At 55.3% G+C, this 20,933-nt stretch overlaps 6 protein-coding genes across 6 annotated transcripts; 3 read left to right on the top strand and 3 right to left on the bottom strand.

Annotated features, from left to right (window-relative positions):
* Nucleotides 1–199: 199 nt before the first annotated feature.
* B0T26DRAFT_632850 (cytochrome P450) lies at nt 200–2,020 on the bottom strand (the record flags this gene model as incomplete). The annotated part of the gene is made up of 4 exons (XM_060436481.1): nt 200–626; nt 696–1,190; nt 1,252–1,762; nt 1,843–2,020. 4 exons carry the CDS (start codon nt 2,018–2,020, stop codon nt 200–202), a joined length of 1,611 nt encoding a protein of 536 aa, XP_060302982.1.
* A 2,740-nt stretch (nt 2,021–4,760) lies between these two features.
* On the bottom strand, nt 4,761–6,736 carry B0T26DRAFT_632340 (glycoside hydrolase family 20 protein; the record flags this gene model as incomplete). The annotated part of the gene is made up of 3 exons (XM_060436436.1): nt 4,761–5,189; nt 5,309–6,481; nt 6,587–6,736. 3 exons carry the CDS (start codon nt 6,734–6,736, stop codon nt 4,761–4,763), a joined length of 1,752 nt encoding a protein of 583 aa, XP_060302981.1.
* A 2,039-nt stretch (nt 6,737–8,775) lies between these two features.
* On the top strand, nt 8,776–11,360 carry B0T26DRAFT_844030 (uncharacterized protein). Its single transcript, XM_060447580.1, has 2 exons — nt 8,776–9,609; nt 9,663–11,360. Exons 1-2 carry the CDS (start codon nt 9,212–9,214, stop codon nt 10,885–10,887), a joined length of 1,623 nt encoding a protein of 540 aa, XP_060302980.1. The 5' UTR covers nt 8,776–9,211; the 3' UTR covers nt 10,888–11,360.
* Nucleotides 11,361–11,963: 603 nt separating this feature from the next.
* Nucleotides 11,964–13,710, top strand: B0T26DRAFT_603547 (uncharacterized protein; the record flags this gene model as incomplete). Its single annotated transcript, XM_060435785.1, has 2 exons — nt 11,964–12,236; nt 12,316–13,710. Coding segments are annotated over 2 exons (1,668 nt in total), but the record flags the coding sequence as incomplete, so codon positions are not given.
* A 216-nt stretch (nt 13,711–13,926) lies between these two features.
* B0T26DRAFT_760841 (uncharacterized protein) lies at nt 13,927–15,543 on the top strand (the record flags this gene model as incomplete). The annotated part of the gene is made up of 2 exons (XM_060446388.1): nt 13,927–14,544; nt 14,607–15,543. Coding segments are annotated over exons 1-2 (1,272 nt in total), but the record flags the coding sequence as incomplete, so codon positions are not given.
* A 1,113-nt stretch (nt 15,544–16,656) lies between these two features.
* B0T26DRAFT_631200 (mediator complex subunit MED14-domain-containing protein) lies at nt 16,657–20,213 on the bottom strand (the record flags this gene model as incomplete). Its single annotated transcript, XM_060436327.1, has 3 exons — nt 16,657–18,259; nt 18,319–19,526; nt 19,596–20,213. 3 exons carry the CDS (start codon nt 20,211–20,213, stop codon nt 16,657–16,659), a joined length of 3,429 nt encoding a protein of 1,142 aa, XP_060302977.1.
* Between the last annotated feature and the right edge of the window lie 720 nt (nt 20,214–20,933).

Genomic DNA, 20,933 nt, shown 5'->3' with positions numbered 1-20,933 from the left:
GAGGGTCGCATGTTGCCAACGTATGCTACTTAATATCCAGACTGCCAGATGCCGCTTCCAGAATGTTCGGCGTCCAAAATCCACCTCTCCAAGTCACCATGGCTAATCATACATCCAACCGCACCCTGGAAATGCCGAAGACAAAAACATCGTGAATTCATTTAATTAGGAGACAAACCCCCTAAAAACCACAACAGCCCTACTTTGGAGCCTCCCAGAAGGCAACGCGCACGCCGTCGCCGGGCTGCAGCACGATCTCGGCCTTGAGGGTGGGCCTGCCGCCGTCGACGGCGGCCATGTAGTTCTCGACGCGGTCGTAGCGCTGGAAGAGGCGGGTGAGGACGTAGCCCATCTCGGTGAGGGCAAACTGCTGGCCGATGCAGATGCGCGGCCCGCCGTTGAAGGGCACGTACTGCCACGGCTTGGGCTGCCAGTGGAACCAGCGGTCCGGCGAGAAGACGGCCGGGTCGGCGAATTTCTCGCTCACTCGGGGATATAAGTCGGCTCGCCGCTGCATCACCAGCGTACTGTAGCCAATGGGGTTGTCCTTGAGCACTGCCAGCGGCTGGCTGCCGTCGGGCCCGCCGCCGCGCGGCAGCGTCGTGTCCTTGAGCGCCAGTCGTACGCTGTGTTGAGGGACACACGTCAAAGGTCAGAAAAGTTGTGCGAGGAGTGAGTGAAAGTAAAAGGCTTACTTGAAGGGGACAACAGGGTACAGCCTAAGCGTCTCGTTCATGACGTTCTGCAGGTACTTCATGCTCTTGAGATCGTCATATGTCGGGGCGCGGGTAGGTCCCACAACCTCGAGGATCTCGGCGCGCAGCTTGGCGACGGCGTCTGGGTGGCGGGCCAGCTCGTAAATGGTCCAGGACAGGGTGCAGGCCGTCGTGTCACGGCCGGCCAGCAGCACGGCCACGAGCTGGTCGCGGAGCACCTTGCGCTCGCTTGTGAACCCCGACAGGGCGTGGAGGAACGTGTACCCTGCCTCGCCCTTGGACTTGCTAGCGAGCTCCTCCGGGCTCAGCCTGAGCGCCCGGTCAATGTACTGGTTGACAAAGGTGTTGATGACCTCCATCCCCTTCCAGAACGTCTTGCGGTTGACAAAGCTGGACAGGGGCCCCGTCCGCGCGATGAGGCTCTGCACCCGCTGCACTTCGGCAAACGCCTCGGCGAACTCTTGGACCGGAGTGCTGCGGGAGGTGGTTAGTAGAGAATATGAATGGCATTTTCGGCGTGGAGAGCAAGACACACCTTAGCGACTTGATGTCCTTGCCGAGGAGGAAGTCAGTAGCCGCGTCCAGGGTGTAGCGGAAGAACAAGTCACTAATGTCGACGGGCTTGCCGTTCCCGGCCGCCAGGTCGATGGGCTGGTCCTCGCCGTTCAGGGCACCGCCGTTTGCGATGGCGCGGAATAGGATCTGCATGTGGCTCTCAAAGACATCGAGGTCGCTGACGCGGTCCTTGACGAACTGGGGCCGGATCAGCTGGCGGCTGTTGTGCCACTGCTCGCCGTCGGTGGTAAAGATGCCATCTCCCAGAAAGTCCTTCCACTTTGCGTGGAAGGGCGCGCCCTTGCCGTAGTCGGCAAACTGGGTGGCTAGGATCGCCTTGATGTTCTCGGGGTCGGCCGTGAACACCATGCGCTGCCCAATGATGCGGCACTCCGCAGTCCAAGCATCAGTCGAGCTGAAGACGCCCCTCCAGAAGTCAATGTTACGATGCTGCTTGGCCATGCGAATAGTCTCGGCAACGATGCTGATGCCTGAGCGGTGACTGGTTAGATGACATGTTTTTACTTCAACCAGCCAACCCCTTGCCACGAAACAAAGCACTGCGACTCACCGAATGGCAGCCTTGACGGGATGCTGGGCGCCCTTTGGCCGGGGCCTCTCGACAGCTTGAAGTTCTGCCATGCCACCTGACATGTCTTGAAGACGACCCAGCCTAGGAGGAGACCTGGCAGCAGGAGGAGCGTTGACTTGATGGAGACATGGTCCACCGCTATTTCGACCAACCCCATACCGGAGTTTCGGGCCCAGAATTAATGAATAGCTAAGGTAGGTAGGGTAGGTGAGATAGGCAGCTACAGCTTCGAAACTGTAAGTGTTCTCTTGCCAGACGATACTTGTGGTGCCTAAGAGAGAGGATATAAGAGATAAAAGTGAATATCAATTCCCGGGGAAAGCAAAGCAGCTCACGTTCCTAGTAGGTATGTTGGGTAAAGTAGGTAGGCTGGCTATTAGTAACCCGGCAGGAGGGGGTCGCCCATGGATATGGACATGGACATAATGGCAGGGTGGTCCGACCTTTTTATTCAATTCATTGTTCCAACATCCAGCCAGCCAGGGGCCTAAAGGGGGTGGTGCCAGACCCCCCCGCCGTCTTTCTCCTCTGCCTAGTCTCTCTCTAAAGTATAGAGCAGAGTGGGAATCGCCCGCCGGGTGGCATCTTCCGAGTGATGTGCGAGCTCGAGCCCGAGTGTCTCCACAGCCAAGCGGGAAGGCACCCCCTTTACCCCAGAGTACAAGCTCTGCTGGTAGGTCTACCTGGGTACTGAGGTAAGGCAGGTACACCTGGGCCAGCGTAGCGTGCCTTCCCTAACTTACTTGGCTCGGATATGTGGGCTGTCATCCGACCACCAAGAGACGATTCTTCCCGCTCTAGACGTTTAACGGGAAAGAGAGGTTAACGGGAAAATAGCGGGGATGGAACAAAGCGAGTACGCACACACACACGCGAGTTGCGCTCTCCTCCCCTCCCCTCCCCTCCTCTCCCCCACCATAGACATACTCCCCCCTTTGAAGTAGATACCTTGGATACCTTACCTACCAAAGGCACGCAGGCGATAACAGCGGCGTACCGCAGCCATTGAAAACCGCAGCAACGAGAAGGAGAAAAAAGATGCCCAGCTCGTATTTTCGAGAAATCCCATCTATCCGGCCGCCCTCGGACACAAACACCGTCTTGTATCTGAGTCAATCCGGATAACTTGCTTGGCTCAAAACCCGCAAACTGATCGGTCAAACGTGTGTGTTCACACTGTGTGTGCGCCGTTGCTCGCCTGCTCCTCACCGCCGCGCTCCGGAGCGGTGGAAGTGCCGTCGCGAGTACCATGTCTCGGGCTGCTACGAGGTGGTTCTGTACTGTACACTCACAAACACTCAAGAGTAGCACAACGATGCCCTTGGAACTAGTATGTGCCATATATTGTAAAGGCACTGTGGTGGGGAAAGTAGCGCATTCCATGTGCCTGGGCAGCCGCCAAGTGCCCCCAGTCAGTGGTTACTAACCTAAAGTTATGTGATGGAGAAAAGGATGCCGAGGTTCCATGTTTTATTATTTGTAGCTGCTGCGGCGAAAGGCGGGGAAGATGGGGGAGAAGGAAGACTTGGGGGCAACTAGAATGAAATGTGGCCAAATGGTGTCATGACGCAGGACGTTCTCGGTGCGAGAGTTTTCTTTCGCTGGACAAGAGTCCGAGATTTGTAGACATGTGTATACAGAACCAGAGAGGATTGGTATGCCTGGAACTTGAAGCAAATCCGGGACGGGGAGATCGGAAAGACACAATTGGAATGGGGGTTCCTTCCCTGGTGGATAATCAAAGGCAACCGATTAATCGTCCAGGCTGTAAAATACACACATCGGTATGACATGTTATGTATGTAGGCACACTTCGTGAGACTAGCAGCGAAATTCTAGGTGCCAGCATCTATATCCTCTGCATTATATGCCGGGCTTGCAGCGTGGCGCGCTCTGGATGACATGTTGCGGTGCTAATAAGGTGCTGATGTCGGAGACGTTGGCGTTTGGGAGTTCATGATCCCTGGGGGTACTGACGGTACCTGGTGGTATCTACTAGGTGACGCTCCCTAGCTTCCACTACGGTCAGAAATAGTTAGGAACACGCCTTACCCAAAGACCACATACAAAAGCTGCCAGCCAATGACGAGCCTCAATTGGCTTGAATGAGTTCTGGACCTTTTCGACCACACCTCACCACACACTCTCTCACATGACGTCGCATCCGCTACCTTACTCCATGGGACCATGGGCAATCTTTCCACCTCGGCATGTTCCCCGCATGTCGCGTCGACGTCTAAACCTAAGCTAAGGGCCCGTCCGTCTGTCGGGACACGGATGGACTCTTTGGTGCGAAATTAGGATCGGGGCCTGTTCTGAAAATTGAACCGGACAGTCGGGCGGTCTCAAAACGCCGACCGACTCACTAATACATCAGGTAGTAAGGTGGTCTTGAATTTGGGAGCCTAGCCATGGATACAGATGCAACATGTCATATTAAAGTGGACTTGCAAGGTCCCCCTGAGATACTTGCCAGAAGGAGTACAGTACATACGTGTTGTATTGCAATCCATCAAGACCCAGGTTGGTGCCCGCTGTTGAAGTGCTCTTCAGCGGAGGGTGTAACGACAAGATGAAAGACAACACGCAGGAAACTCCGATTCCGTCAACCTCGGCTGGGTATCTATTAGTTGCCACTTCCGGCGGTTATGCGCTTCTATGTCCAATGTGGCATATGGCTAAAATACAAAGGTGTTGTCAAGGGAGCAGCTCTCGCGACAGCGGTCAAGGCAGTCCATTACACGTGTACTAAAAACTACCTACCGTCGCGTGTTTGCTTAAAAACCCACGCGCCATATCGAGGCAGGCTGCTGACTGGCCCTCGCCGTGCCCCCCGTGACACCGCATCAGAACCTATAATCCCGTCGATGTCGTGTCCTTTGTGGCTGCAATTATCGTCATGAGATTGGGTACGAGCAGTCGAAGCTGTCCGACTGTGTGCAAAACGTCATTTGTATGGGCGAAGCCCCCACCCCGCGGGCCACCATGCGGTACCTCATCTCATTAAGCCGCGGTGTCACCTCAAGCTGGCTCCGATTTTGCCCTGAGACGTCCGTCGTGCCAGACCACAGGTTCTCGCCCATGGCGCTCGCTCGCGGCCACAGGATGCTGTCTAGGTTGACGGGATCAATAGTCTCGCCCCAGACTGCCACCTCGCCGCCAATGACCAGCTTCGCCTCCTCTTCAGTAAGATTGTACGTCGGGTCGTGCGAGTAGATCAGCCGCCAGCTCTTGTACGGGTCGCACCAGTCGCTGAATGGATAAAACGTCTGGTAGGCCCCGCCGTTGTCCATGTTGATCCATTGCCCACGGCCACAGTCTAGATACTGAGGAGAGAAGCCAGCTTTGTTAGTTTCTCGTCTTTATTTACCTTGTCCCCTAACCAGACGCCCGCGTTTTCCCTCTTCACTCTCTGTCTTAAAGGCAAGGGTAGATAAAAACTCACCAAAAAGTTGTAATTGCTGTCAATGACCTTGTAACCCTTCCCTGTCAGCGCCTTGACCGATTCGTCCCCGAGCCAGGCTTGCACAACCGTGTCCTTGCCCAAGGTGACGTTCCACTCCAGCGGGATCTCTTCCCATGTGATGGGCGTCAGGCCGGCCTTCCGGACTCGAGCGTGCTGGGTGTCGATGAACTTCTGGAGTAGAGGTTGCAGCACTGCCGAGTCATTGGACCGGATTCCCTCGTCCAGCATCGAGTCATTCATGTTCAGCTCGTCGCCGCCCGTGTGGAAATAGGCCGAGTACGGCGCTAGGCGCGGGAGCAGATCATCAAACAGCTTGTCGAGAAAGTTGTCGACGGCCGTGTCGTTGAGCTTGAACGCTCCGCATGGCGGCTCTGCACACCACCACCAATATGGCGCCTTGTTATACGCGACAATGAGCTCTGGGTGCGACAAGGCAACGGCTCCGATGTGGCCCGGCATGTCGATTTCAAAGTACACCTCGACACCCCGCTGGCTTCCGTACTTCTGAACTAGCTCCACGTCCTGGGGGGTGTATACCTGGGACGGATGATAGGCGCCTTCCCTCGAAACCTCGGGCAGTGACGGTATCTCGAGAGGCCACGACTGTGAGTCCGTGACGTGGATGTGCAGGACGTTCAGCTTGTTCCAGGCCATGGCGTCGAGAGTCCTGAGGATGTCCTTGACACCCATGTAGTTCCGGGACGTGTCCAGCAGGACGCCACGGTGGGGATACTTGGGAGCATCTTGGATCGACACGGGGGCAAACGGCGTGTACCAAAAGGTCCCTGTCGAGTGCTGGTAGAACAGCTGGGTGAACGTCTCAAGCCCGCGGAGGATTCCGATGGATGAGACGGCCGTCAGTTTGACATCGCCTTCGGTGCTGAGCGTCAGGTTGTACGACTCGTCCACCTCGCCAGCCAGAGGCTTGAAGGTGCTGGCCGTGTCCTTCCCCGCCTGGACAATCTGAAGGTTCTTGATCCACGTCTGGCCCTTGTACACGTCGGGCTCGAATTCGGCCAGCTTGTTGCGCTTCGTGATCATCCACGGGACGAATTTGTCGGCGAATATGGAGCTCAGGGCCCTCGAGACGCCGGCCGTGACGATTTCCTTGCTGTCCGAATTGAGAGGGACATATCCATACACGTATGGGACCTGTTGGTTGGCTAGGTATTTAGTATGCGTTCCGTATCCGCCATCGTCACCATCATCATAACCGTCACTGGGGCAGCCAGTGGGAGGGGAGGAATTCCAGCATACGAATGCGCCATTGTAAGTGATCTGAAGGTTCTGATGCAGGTACAGGACCGAGCTGCCCTTGGAATAGCTCTTGGGCACTGGCCATATCGCCGACACAGGGTGGGAGGCGAGGAGCAGGACAGAAAGCAGAAAGAGCAGAGGCGACGCCATTGTTGGGCGGGGGCTCGAGGCTACCATGTCATAGCCTAATCGAGGCGGGAGCAGGTCGAAGTCGTTCGCGAATTAACCTTGGGTATAAGAAGACGGGAGGGCGCCCGCAGAACAGTGGAGGGAGCAAACTTGAAGGAATCTGGAAGGACGGCAGGAACAGCAAGCCGATAACCCCACACTGGCACTCAAGCAAGCGAGGGATACACAAGCAAGGGCAGATGCGGTGCGGTGCGGTGCGGAGGGTATATAAATTGAAGTTTACGGGCAAAGGCTCATTCGGGTATTTATGTGAGCCCAGCCCATCCCATCCCATTCCCAGGGCAGCCCAGGTTTGGATGGCAGAGGGGCAGCCAACGTGACAATCAACCAGGACAAGGGCAGGACAGGGCAGGGCGAGAATTGAAGGCGAGAAGCTATGCGCCCAGTCGCACAACACAACACAGGATGGATGAATTGCGCCGACAATGGACGGCTGCCCAGTGACAGTTCGGCTAATGCGCGGTGCGTGACGGCAACTGACGGGATCAAATTCCACCTTGTCAAAGACTGAGACCGCAGAATGGGTGCCGGCTTCGAATTCGCACTCCCCTCCTAGGAGCAGAGTCCAGCTACCTGGTATCCAGGTAGGTGCAGAGGCGTATTTGCTGACCTGTTGGTCGCGTCTCTGGTTGTAATGAGATGGATGGTGATCCAAATCTTGATGTCCTCACGGCGCGGCGCAGCGCAACGTTACGTCAAAACCGCAAGGTCTGAACTTTCACGTCTGCTGCGTAGGTAGGTAACCGGCACGATGGGTTAAGAAATTCGAAAGCTACGCTGGACATTTGGTGGCCGTCTGGTGATAGGTGCGGTACGGTAGTCCGAAGACTCTGCCCAAAGAAGAAGGCGCCGCCGTAGACGGCAGATAGGACGGGGAATGTACTGTGTAGCGGAGGATACTCGCGTGTCGGACCAATATTAAATCCTTGTCGTTCCTTTTACCTCTGGTGTGCATTATCGCGTGTAAACATATGGAAATACAGATACTTAAAACTATGTGCAATTCGCAGTGGCTGGGCCGGAAGCGGCACCCCGCACTGACGAAAGAATCTCTAACATGCTCGCGGGGAAGCGTCCGAACGACAAAGCTCCCCGAATTCTTGGCTTGAATCGGAGGAAGCTATCGGACGGATAGCTTGCTGGTGGCGCATAGCAAGACGCCATTCTATGTTAATCTGTCTTCTCCCGAGGTCATTTAGAGCTATGGAAGGTATTTAGATGATGCCCTATACTCGATTAGGGCGTTCCTACAGGCCAAGACCTTTAATGCATTAAGCTGCACGTTCTGAAGGGCAATTGTTCAGCAGCCACAGTTACCTGGCTCTGTACCCCGGTACCATTCGTAACAAATGCCCACGGGACATGGTGACGAAATAAATATCCAAGGCAGGGACGGGACGCTGCAGGACAGAGCGCCGAGCCGGGCCATCTTATGCCTAGTCTTAAGACGGCAGCCCAATACCGGACGCTGGAGGCGCATTGCTGTTTTAAGCCTGGCAAGGAGTGCCAGACTCCGTGGCAGAATCAATGGATTACAGAGAGACTCATTCCATATCAAATGATTGCCTTGAGACCTCTCACGACATCACCTTGGCCGTCCTGTGCTTTCCGAATATAAAGTCGAGGTGGTCATGAACAATGCAACATGCCAAGAGGGTGATGAGAGGTATCGTATGCAGTGCAGCACTAGAGAGAAATTAGGAAGGTGTTTAGTCTTTGGTGGTGTGCTCCTGATCTCGGACGTCTGTGTTCTTCGACGTCAGCTTGCAGATTGGAGATCTGGAATCCCGAAATTGTTAAGCCACCTCAAGGTACGTATTCCGGACGGATATGTGGCTTCAACAAAGCAATCAGGTATGTGGCCTGGGCGTGTGTGTGGCTGACAGGTTTGGCTATTATGTAATAAACCTCGCCGTTCTCTGAGATTCTTCAGAGTTCAGACCAACCTGAAGAATATCACGTGCGGTGGATCAAGTCAGCCACATCAAATCACCCGAGCCGCCACAAGCCACCAGGAGCAAAGAGCGCCCCCCCATAACGGCACGTCGCTTCACCCTAGCCTTGAAGTTTAAACCAGAAAATCTTCGACCTTGAACCTGCCGACAAGTCCTTCGCTTCGACGACACTTCAGTAGATAAACGCATCGCCCGACAAACGACTGTCGCCGATACCCGTCCTCGATCACGTCGCGCGGCACGTCGCGCGCGCACAACATCGCCACCGTCGCGTCGTCGTCGAGAGCACGAGAGCAGGCTTGATCTTGCCTTGGGGTCGGTTTCGCTCGATTATCTCCAAGTCTCGATCATTCCGATCGTGACACCTGTCCCTATCTCTCTCATATCCGACCTACCTACTGCACCGGGGAACCTTTATCCCCATCAGCGTGGTCTTTCAGCCTACCCTACACTCCCTCGTTTACCGCTCTCGCCCGTCGACATGTCGGTCGAAATCACCCTTGGCACGCCACTGGCGGATGCCTTGAACACAACCATCCAAGCAAAAATCACAGACCTTGGCTGGACAAGTGGTAGTGCCGAGGCTGGCGCCATGTCGGAGTACTTTGTTCTCATGCTCGCGAACGGAAAGACACAAAACGATATCGCTGCCGAAATTGCGGGCGACTTGCTTAGTCTCGGTCCAGATGATGAAACGGCGCCCGCTTTCTCGAAGTGGCTCTTCGAACAGATTGATGCGCTCAACTTGGCAAACCCCGCTGACGCTGCGCCAGCTAATGGCCACAATGGAGGAGAACCAGCACAGGACGACGACATGGATGGCGGCTTTGACGCGGGCATGGATTCTATGACGGACGCGCCCACCAACGAGCTGAATGCGTATGTCTCCCAATTCAAAAAGCGCAACCACTCAAGTATGCTAACCAACCTAGTCCTACCGGGCCCAAGGCTATGCGAAATGGCAATTCACGCGGCCCTGGCCGAGAAAACCGACTGGTGGGCCAAATCAATCGAGCCATGGACCGAACCCACGAGTCCATCCTCCATCGAGTTCGCGGCCAGTCTGGCAACGAGAGGATCGGTAGAAGCGCCCCAACTGGGCCAAGAGTAGGTGTCGGCAGGCAGCCACGGACCGCCAACGCCAACGCGCGTGCTACGAGCATCGCTGCTGGCCTGGCCAATATGGGCGGCATGCCAACTGGCCCGACAGCAATGGGCCCGATAGTCCCGATGAACGGCATGAACCCCATGAATGCTATGAACCCCGGTTTTATGCCCCCAGATATCTTCAGCATGATGGAGCAACAAAGCCGCATGCTCCAGCAAATGCAACATCAACTCATGCACCAACAACAACAACAACAACAACAACAGCAACAACAACAACAGCAGCAGCAGCAGCAACACAATGTAGGGATGAAAAACAACAACGGCAATGGCCACGGACGGTCTCTGTTCGAGAGATCAAGCCGGCCAAACAACTTTCGGAGAGGGGGGGCCCACCAGCAGCACAATGGCCACACAGCGCCACAGCATCAGCTCTCAGAAGCCATCGTGACGGAGGTGACTGAGGAGGGCGAAGATGTTGAGATGGGTCAGGCCAAGCGCGAACCTCCCAACCTGGATGAGACCATCTGCAAGTATAACCTACGTTGCCAGAACAAAGAGTGCAAGTTTGCGCACCAGTCGCCAGCGGCGCCACCCGGCATCACGATCGACGTCACTGATGTTTGCACCTTCGGAGTTGCCTGCAAGAGCCGGAAGTGTGTGGGTCGCCACCCGTCGCCGGCTACCAAGATGGCGCATCAGAGCGAGATGGATTGCAAGTTTTTCCCCAACTGCGCCAACCCTCACTGCCAGTTCCGGCACCCCACAATGCCGCCCTGCAGGAATGGCGGCGAGTGCAAGGTGCCCAACTGCAAGTACACGCATGTCAAGACGGCCTGCAAATTTCGCCCCTGCACCAACCGATTCTGCCCATTCACGCACGAAGAGGGACAGCGGGGCACGTTCCACGACAAGGTTTGGGTGGCCGACGAGGGCAAGGAACACGTCAGCGAACGGAAGTTCGTAGATGAGAACGTCACGGAGGATCTTGTCCTACCCGGGTCAGAGGGAATGAATCCGGAAGCCGGAGCGCCGGAGGTGATCGTTTAGGGACATGTCGGCGCGGCGAACAACCGGATCCCGGAAGTCTTTTGATGGGGTGCAGAGGTCAGGGCAGCGGTGGGTCTTTGCCGTCGTCGTCTTGATCGACCGGCCTTCACAATGGGCGGGATGTAGTCACTCCAACTAAGGTTTTGAAAAGATGTGTAGCTATTTCTGAGCTATCGGGTAGCTGGTTTCTGGGGAGGGGCATTTGTACTATATCACTGAAGGGCGAGAACCGAAACTGCTCGATGACTATCAAGGCGTTAAGGGGGGTGGTTTTACTAGCATACAGATGGAAGGGAATGCAAGGCGCCGTTGAGGTTTAATCGTGGCGCGCATGCCCGCAGGGACGTAGCGAAGTTGGTGGTATCCGTACCTTCATTGGATGATCGGAGCTGCATAGCGATGGAGGAGAGAGTGTAATTGCAGCGACTACCTCTAGAATACTACCGGGTTATTCACAAAAAAAGTCACTCTACATATCTTATCCAATATTCGAAGTGAAAGAATGAAACTAAGCCAGTATTTTATGTATTAACTGTTGAGGGTGGGTTGTAACTTGCTAACAATAAAGCTTGGACGCAACGTAGCGGAAATCGGGTTGATAACCCGTATCCGTACCCCGTACTCCGTACAGCATGTACAGAATATATGCAGTCCTAAGTTCCGGGACGGGACGGACAACTTCAATTGATGAATTATGTAATTCGACTGCCCACGGTGCCACACCTCGAATTGTGACTGCCTGGCCCTGCACCACAACGCGTTCCTCATGTTGTTTCTGGGACTAGTGCTGAGCCATTGACGCCCAGTTCTCCCTTCCCCGGCCCCAGATGCGGCGAGGTCAAGCCCTCGGTGGCCTTCGCGCCCTTCAGGGCCGGCGCCGACGCGTCACTGTCTCTAGCCTGTGCACATGGTCTGGGGGATTCGCATTGAGCTCGACCTCGACCTCGACGCGCTCCCTGAGCTTAAGCACGCGTTTTCCGAACACGAATGGCCTCTCGCACCGGCGTCAACATGACGTCCGCGACCCCGAAACGTCGGCGAGCAACGGGCAAGCTGCAAGACGCTATACCACCGCTTCCCCGACCTCCAAACCACCGCGCACCATTGCTGTCCTGGGTGGCGGCCTGACGGGCCTGACGACTGCGTATTATCTGACACGATTTATGCCCAATAACAGGATCACCATCTACGAGGCCAGCGACCGACTGGGCGGGTGGATCGACACTGACGAGGTCACCGTCGAGACGCCCGACGGCACTAAAGGCACCGTGCTATTCGAGCGTGGCGCTCGCACAATAAAGACGCTGGCCAGCCAACCCAAGTGGGACGACATTGTCTTCTTTGATCTGGTGCGTCAGAATGGTCTGGCCTGCACAGACGGGACTGGCTAGCTGGCCGGCCGACTGACTGACTCTTTGCACTCTCCAGGTCACCCAACTCAACCTCAAGAGCGAGCTTCGATACACGAACTATGGTGACCACATCCGGCGCTTCATATACTACCCAGATCACCTTGTCGACGTCACCGGGCCCGTCCTCAAGCCGTCGCAGCCGTTTACCTCGATTCTCTCCTGCCTGGCCACATTGTACAGCCTACTCACGGAGCCGCTCTTCAAGGGCGTAATACCCTCTGTTTACAACTACTACAAAAGGGTGGTGGAGCCAAAGAGGAATACTATATACACCCGCAAGAATCCTCTACATGCCACATTAGTGTCGGAAGACGTGTCAATTGGTCATTTCTTTCGTAGTGCCTTTGGCCGTCCCGATATTGTAGACAATGTGCTCTCAGCTATGATTCACGGCATTTACGGTGGCGACGTGAACAAGTTGAGCTTCAGGAGCAGTCCCTTTTTCCGCATTATTTCGCCAGTCCTTACGAAATCCGCCGACGAGGTGACGGTATATCGAGACGACCTCGATTTGTTGTTTCAATTAAGCGCTTCCGATCCGAATACGTTCGTTACAGCCTGGGAACTACTCAACGCCGAATACATTTGGTTCCGCAACGGCTTCCGCACCTTGACCGACGCGCTGGAGGCTTCGCTCAGGGCGAATCCGAAAGTGACCATCAGGACGGGCGAGCCTGTCGAGTCGGTCACCTATCATCCGACGCACACAGTTGCGGTAGCGACAAAAAAACGGACGAGAGCAGATCTCCATGACAAGGTAGTTTCGACCATCTTTGCCAAGACTCTCGCATCTGTCACGGACGGCAAGCTGCCGACGTTGGCCAAGTCGCACGCCGTGTCGATTCTAGTCGTCAACCTATGGTATCCGACACCGGGGCTCAACGGCCCCAATAAGGGTTTTGGCTATCTCATACCACAAAGCGGAGCGGCTGGCAATCAGGAATGTGTCTTGGGGGTCCTGTTTGATTCGGATCGCCTTACCGGCCTCGAGCGAGACGGTGTCCCCGAGGGCGATACTGTTCCGGGCACCAAACTTACCGTCATGATGGGCGGCCACCTCTGGGATGGCTTTCCAAAGGAGTTGTGGCCGAGCAACGAAGAAGCGATCGCCATGGCCAAGGCCGCCGTCGCACGTCACCTTGACATACCACAGGCCGAGACAGACCGCGCCGTAGCCCGCGTCAAGATCTGCGACGAGTGCATCCCTCAGCAGTACACTAATCACACGGTGCGCATGGAAGAAGCGCGCGCGGAGCTCGAAAGCGCTTTCCGTGGCCGGCTAGCCGTTGCGGGCGGCTCATACCAGCCCCCTGGAGTGTTGGGCAGCCTTCGCGCCGGCTGCGAGATGGCCGGGCAGATTGCGGACAGCTTGGGGTTCCCAGTCGGGAGTACCGGACTGGGCCGGTTCACAGGCACGCAAGGAGACATACGAGATTTCTACTCGGACGAAAACTGCAAAGGGAGAATGCCAATGCGGTATAGCAACCGCCGCGCCTCGATTTCGGACAACTGGAGTAAAATGATCAAGGAAAACCCTTGGCATGAATTTGGAGATACTACCGAGGAACTCATTAGGAGGTTGGACAATGCGGACAAACAAAACAAGGCAAAATGAACAATAAAAATCGCCCCCGATATCTTCACTGCCTTGCCAGTCTTTGCGAGTGAAATATTTGCAGGCCAGCTAGAGAGTATATATGTGTTTTTGGAAATGTCACTGTTCTGGGCAAGTATCCATGGAAATGGGATTCGAATGTCTGTACGCTACCTCTCTCTATTTCATCCGTATTTGAAGCCACCGCAGGGCGTGCGTGGAACACAGTGTCTGGAGGTGAAACGACGAGGGGGATGCTATATATAAACCCCCGCCCCGAGAATCTCGAAGCTCGGAGTCGAACAACTTCTCCAACATGACAGCTGATCTGGGAAGTCATTCTTGGATCGGGGCCGAAGCGTATGAGCCTGGTTCTGAATTCCACGAGCGAGCTACAGCGTTCCTTGCGGCGGTTAAGTGGGATCTCCTCGCCTCAATCTCTTCGCGCCTCCGGAACAGAATCCCATGCCATGTTCACGCTCAGTTCTCTATCGGCCACTTCAATATGATCCGCCGCATTGAGTTCGCCGACGGGGCCAGCTGGGTCGCGAGACTCAGGCTGCCCCCGCTCGAAGCGCTCTCTGGTGGTAACCGCGAGGTTGATGCGGCCAACACTTTGATGGTGGAAATCGCCAGCATGAAGTTCTTAAAGTTCCAGCTGCTGGAGATATATATCCCTATGTTGGATTCAATTGACCTTGTGCTGGGAGCAGGGCCAAAACCTCCACTCCTTTTCCAGAAGTCCATTCATGTTCCAGAAGTCCATTCTTATTGCGCGATCCCGCGAACGATGTGGGAGCGCCGTATATCCTCATGGGTTATATGGACGGGACGGCCGCAGCAGAATTGCTGGCGGCCAAGGAATGCGAACTAGGCCTCTACGACACGCCAGACCAAGACCGTAAGTTTAGGAAGGACATGGCTGCCATACAGGCCACGCTGTCGTCGTTCGCGTTCGACCGCATCGGAAGCCTCTACCAGGATGAGCATACGTCGGAGTTCTTCATCGGCGCCGACATCGAGACCAGCAAGGGGGGCCCTGGGCGTCGTCCATCGACTACTGCGCCGACCTCGCGGACCACGCCCTCCGAGTGTGCGCGAGCAGCAGCGCGGCGCCCGACGTCCAGACGAGCCCCTCGTTCGCGGTTCCAGTCCCTCTTCAAGCACCTCATTGCGCGATACGCGGAGGAGAGCACCGAAGGTCCATTCCGCCTCACGAACCGCGACTTCGGAGCCCACAACCTGCTTGTGAACAACGATTTCGAGATCGTCGGCGTGATAGACCTGGACGGCGTCATGGCGGCGCCCGTCGAGCTGGTCGCGCAGTATCCGGTCCTGACGGGACTCGACCGCGAGCCGCCGGGGCACGTCGAGACCAAGCCGGCTGCCATCAGCCGCATCGCGAGGACGGGGCCGAGGCTGGAGGAATACAGAGACTTGGTAGGTGTCGCCGGAGCCGAAATAGTGGGAGGGGGAGAGGAGGCCCCCAAGGAAGAGGCAGCGAACGCGTCGCCGCCGCTGCCGCCGCCGCTCATTGCGAGCCGCCTTTTTTCGGATGCCCCGAGCATAGTCCAGGGCGTTTTACAATACCGAAGCCATCAGAAATTCGTCAATGATAAGTGGATGGAAGGATACCTGAGGCTCCTCCGCTCGACATGCGTATCGTCACAGATCCTGAGAGCTAATTAGCATCTTCTCTTAGAGGACGCAACGCAGACGGAGCGGCAGGAAGGGGCAGGCGACCGCGACCGGGACTAGACGACTAGCTGTGTGTAAAACGAACCGCAGAGTGGGCATGGCAGGACGAGATGGCTTCTAGGTAATTAAGCTGCCACGGTGATAGCACCAGGAGCAACGAGAGAGTAATATTTCAGCAAGCCGAGCAGTTTTCTTTTTGGACGTTCAGAGCGGAATAATGCATTTCCAGCCCTAACACGTTAACCCGGGACTTTTGCCCCTGAAGGGAATTTTGTCTTTACGTGTGAACAGTGCAACGTCGTCAACATTAACAACACCAGCACGACACGGCACGGTACAGAGAGGAAGTGAGAGAAAACTCCCCGTCTTTTATTCTGTCTCTGTCTGTAGCTCAAATTAACGCAACGAGACGTTATTTCGCCGCCATCTTATTTGTAATGGCTTTCCCAAGCAAGTGCTCGACGCTGCTACGTATTTTTCAGTGTGTACTGCTGTTCTGTCTCAGTCGACGTTTTTCTCCGTCCCGTCCCATTCATTTCCCTGTCCCCCTTTCCAACCTCTGCTACCATCCCTCCCAGGTAGGCAAGCTAAAGGAAAGCTGTGTGTGTGTGTGCGTAGCGGATAGAATAGGATAGAATGAGACGGGAGTAAAGCGTGTGTGAGAGAAGTGGGGGAAAAGGTCGTTGAAGGGAAAATATCGCCATTCGCGTAGCAGACTTTCCATTTTACCCCCTTTCCGAGTTTCCTTCCCTTTGCCCTCTATGCCCATTTCCCTTTCTATTTCCCGCTGGAAGTCTGTCCCGATATGTTGCTCGGTTCCGCTTCTCATTGGAAACGGGAGAGAAACGCAGGTAGGTGCGTACATACAATGCAACTATACAATACAATAAATAATGCGTGAAGCCGCTTTCGCGCTGTGCGCCAACGACCGGAGCCAGGCCCCGGCTTGCCTAGCTCGTTATAGCTCGGCCTCTAATGCCGGACCAGATGAAACCCTCACTCTGGCCTCATTATCGAAGTCTTTTTTTTCTTCATAAGCCATCTCGGCATTACCAGCTTCCCCAGTTAGTCGAGGATGAGAGGCGCGTTACTATTGCCTCCGGGTATAGTGCCTCCGCCACCGTTCCCGCCAGGCCGTTGATGATGTTGTTGCTGCTGGTGGTGTTGAGCACTGGCTTGGGCTAGCGACTGGCGTTGTTGTTGGTGCTGCTGCTGCTGTTGTTGGTGCTGCTGCTGCAAAAGCCAGTTGCCTGCCATGTTTGCCTGGGGAATAGGAGCTGAAGCCGCTGCCGTTGCGGCCACCGCCTCGTGTCCTCCATGAACTTGAGTTTGTTGATGAATTGGAGGCGCCGGCGGCATGGGTGTGCCAACCAGAGATCGGACGGACTCATCAATGAGATCGAGAAGGGCTTCTATGCCCTTTTCCGGGTCTGCGGCAGCGCTCGTCACCAATCCCTTAAAACCGATGCCGCGAGCGGACCAGACCCGTTGCTGCAACACCTTGTCAAACTCGTCGTTACGGTCTCTGGCGCCAATGCCACCGCCACCGGCAGAGCGAAAGACGTGCCACATGGTCTTTCCTTTTCGCTTAGCTACTTGCAACTCAATGTTCAGTTGGCGGAGGGAGCCAGGAGTTCCTAGCAAGGTATATCGAATTGTCACCGAGGTCACCGACCTAGGGAAGATTTGACAAGACCCCTCGTTGTTCGAGACAATGGGCTCCCATGCGTTTTCAACCTTCTCAAGACCTCGGTACAAAGGCAAGGTGAAGAGGAGACAGAGGGGCAAGCTCTCAAAGTTTGGCGAGTTTGCTAACACGGTCAAAAAGTCGAGCACTCGGAGGTGCGGATTGCCCCTCTCAAGCGCGACACTCACTAGCTGATCCTTTTCCTTAGCAAGATCAAGCCGCACTCTCCAAGCTCGCGGTGGCAGCGACTGCTGTTGTTGTGCGGAGGTGCCGCCTATTGGTGGTGGGGGAGATGTTTGAGGAGGGCTGCTGCAATAGGTGAAGACAACCTCGCGGAGAGTGACGCTTTCTGGGACAGCGTTCTTACCAGCCTTGCTGATGGCTTGTACAAAATCGACCAAACGCTCCAGAGCTTGAATTCGGGTCGAGAGCAGGTTGACCACGGGCGTGCCCATGTCGGCTCGCAACCGCAGAGAGAACTGGCCAATGCGCGGATTGTATACCACGTCGTGGTCGACGTTCCCTTTGAGGAATTTGAATTTTTCCTTGTTGGTGACAGCAAGTCGAGCTTCTGCAATGATCTTGACTCGTACATCTTGCCTTGGCATGGAGGGGGCGGCATCCTGGGTGTCCGACGTATTCTGAATCCCCTTAAAATTAATCGGAATAAAGTCTCTTGCCCAAGGTGTGGGTGGCTCCCTTGCCGAATCTGTTCTAGAACGGAGCATGTCTGATAGCCGGACGTATAGAGTCGGGATCTTGACTTGGGAGAAGAGATTGTAGCTCGTTGACTCCCGAGCCGTGTGGGCCATCTTCTTAGAATGGAGTTCGCGAAGGTCCGTAAGCTGGGATATCATGCCGGTAGCATACACGGCAAGGTTCTGGAAGAAGGTATCTGACAAACTCAGTTGGCTTGATGACATGGGCATCTTGATGAACATCTTTAGGCGGCCCGTCAACAGCCCGGGCTTCTGGCCAGACCTAAAACGCCTGTTAGCATGCATGATTCAGGAGGCGGGTTTGAAGGCAACAACACTCACAGTTCAACCAACCACCACTGGTCCCCACCCAAGCTCAAGCTCAACATCAAAAACCACTGCGGGCTCCAGCCGGCCTTTCTCAGCCACACCGGAATATACGGTTCTCGCATGGTCGGAGTTGCAGTGCCCGAGTACACAATGCTCTTTAGGTCATCGCTCGGGATCGGGGGTCTCATGGTAGTCCACCCGAGGCTCTTGGCTCGGCTGTTGAAATCCTTCAACGTATAGTTCCACCTGAGCTGCTCTAGAGCAACTGGGCCATCGTCTGCCGGACTTGGGCTCGAGTTGAGCCTGTGCTGGCCGTCGAGAATGGTGTAGCATTGAGGAAACAAGGTGAAGGATCCCGTCACAGGGTCGATCCGAATTGTGGCGTTCTCGTCGTCAAATAGCTGCAACGTCAGACTTGAATTCAAGGGCTCGTCTTTCGAGATCTGCAAGGCCATGCTCGCTTGCCTCCGTGCAAAGCGTGGCTTGATCGCGAGCTTCTTGTAGATGGCCGTGAGTAAGAATTCGACGTGTCTCGCAATGACTGTCGTCAACAATGCCTCGACGGATATCGCGCCAAGATCCCAGGGAATATCGAAGTCCTTGACCTCCTTATTGTCGCGAAACCACCGTAGCTGCAGCCAACTAGCAGTTTTCAAGTCCTTAAGCCCATTAAAGCCGTTACCGCTATATACCCCGATGATGATCCAGCTCTTGGAGCCCTGGGAATGTGGCCGGTTCAGCCAGTATTGTATTGCTAGCGCGCGATTGAGCCTCTCCACTTTTATGGCGTCAATCCACCTGCCCATACTGAGCTCAACTGCCTGGCGACGGAACTCGCCGATTTTCTGCGTCAAGACAAACTCGTGGAGGTATCTGTAGCAACCAGCAAGGCCTTCGTTTCCCAAAACCAGATTGACTTTGTGCTCGAGGAACTGCCGCACTCGCTCAGAGATCTCAACTGGCGCAGGACCGAAGCCAAACCTAAAGTCGATGAACCAAAACTGCTTTTCGAAATCCTCGTCGCCAATCGTCAAGTCGACTTCAAATTCGTCCTTGACCATAAAAGTGACTCTCCCGGAACCGACAGTATAGTCCCTGAACTGTAGCGGTAGTCTTTCGTGCTCGTCAAAGCTCAGCCGCACGCTGAGCAGAGTATTGATGTTGTCCATCCAAGATTCCCTCTCTTCGAGCGATATTGGGGGTGGTGCTATAAAGCTGAGCTGCAAATCGTTAGTACCACAGCACATATTTTTGCGACAGCGAATAAATGGGAAAAGGAGATAGCTTACTTCCGGCATCCAGGATGCCTCGCCAGAACTCAACACCTCGAGCGCCGTCTTGAGGTCGGGGCTGGCCACTGTGGCCCATCGAAGATGATTTTTGACTTTGACCAAGTCCCAAAACAGGAAGCCGTACCGCTCAAGACTCATCTGTAGATGATTTTTCATGTCAATGAGTCGCCCAACATGCTCGGATCGCTTGCTCCATTCCGTGATAACCAAGAGCTTGGTCCATCTCGTATGGATATCCATGGCCCAGGTGAGGAGCGTCTGTTTCTTGTCCAAGCTCTCAGGCGAAGCATCTTCGGCCGATGTGGGGCTGTAGTTGGCGTTGCCGTTGGCCATGTTTTGGGGAAGAGGCTTTGACGCGAGGTGCCCAACTTGGTCTTGCAAAGATACATGGGTCCACTGCGCGAGTCTCATGAGAACGACGCTCAGAGGCATGATTTCGGCCGTAATGTGCTGGATCTCGTCGGGGAGGTCGTTTATCGAGGTCGACACGGGCCTGCCACCCGGGCGATCGTGGAGGAACTCGCTGTCTACGTCCATAGGTGTACCAGCACCGCTGTTGGTGAACGACGGGTTGTCGGGTATTGCCGCAAGCCCCTTGCCATTGTCCGGAGACATCTCATGCTTCACGACGTCGCCATTCACCCCGTTCGTCCAGGTATCTCTATCGTGGTTGGTCCGCACCCCGTTCTGTGAGCCGTTTTCCATTCTGAACGCGCCGCCCATGCTGCGCTATGCGCTCTTGGCCGCGCTCTGAGCCCTTCCTCGCCCTTTCCCGGACTGTCCCCAGTGTTCCCTGCGAAGCGACGGGCGTCTGGGGAAGAATGCGTCGCGGAAAGTAGATGAATGTATGCAAAGACCGAACCTGACCAATTTCATATGGCGTGCGCGGCGCGAAATGCGAAAGCCCAGTGAACCAGGCCTGATTGGTAGTGGATTCCACGTTCGTCACCATCGGCGGTGATCGAGCAGGGAGGAGGCAGATTTTTTGGTCGGTCGACGGTCCCTAGCGTCTGTCTCAAATCAGAGGCAAAGCGCAAGCGACTCGATCGCCCATAACCTTTCTCGTCGACGCTTCTATTGCGCTTTGCGACGTGCGGTAGGTGGCTTCTCGGTATAGGGGCCGTGGCTGCGTGCTCTGGCAGCGGACGGCAAGTCGATACAGGCAAGCACCACTGTGAGAGTAATGCGCGCGCGCACTCGGTCCCGGTAGGGCTACGCTCAATCCTGTATGCTCCGTGTATGCGACCGTATTGTGAGAGTATGTCGCCGTTTTTTCTCGAAAGGTTTTATCGCTTGTGACGTGTTGGCGGCCGGGTTGCGAAATTGGCGTGGTGA

This window comes from Lasiosphaeria miniovina, assembly GCF_030549165.1.
Source record: "Lasiosphaeria miniovina strain SMH2392-1A chromosome Unknown B0T26scaffold_1, whole genome shotgun sequence".
NCBI lineage: Eukaryota > Fungi > Ascomycota > Sordariomycetes > Sordariales > Lasiosphaeriaceae > Lasiosphaeria > Lasiosphaeria miniovina.
The sequence above is the reverse complement of the archived record's forward strand: the minus strand, read 5'-3'. Positions and strand labels throughout refer to the sequence as shown.

Bases quoted from the DNA above. Each gene is read 5' to 3' on its own strand.
- B0T26DRAFT_844030 (XM_060447580.1), top strand. From the start codon at position 9,212: ATGTCGGTCGAAATCACCCTTGGCACGCCACTGGCGGATGCCTTGAAC. The intron at 9,610-9,662 runs GTATGTCTCCCA...TAACCAACCTAG, and splicing joins CCCACCAACGAGCTGAATGC to TCCTACCGGGCCCAAGGCTA.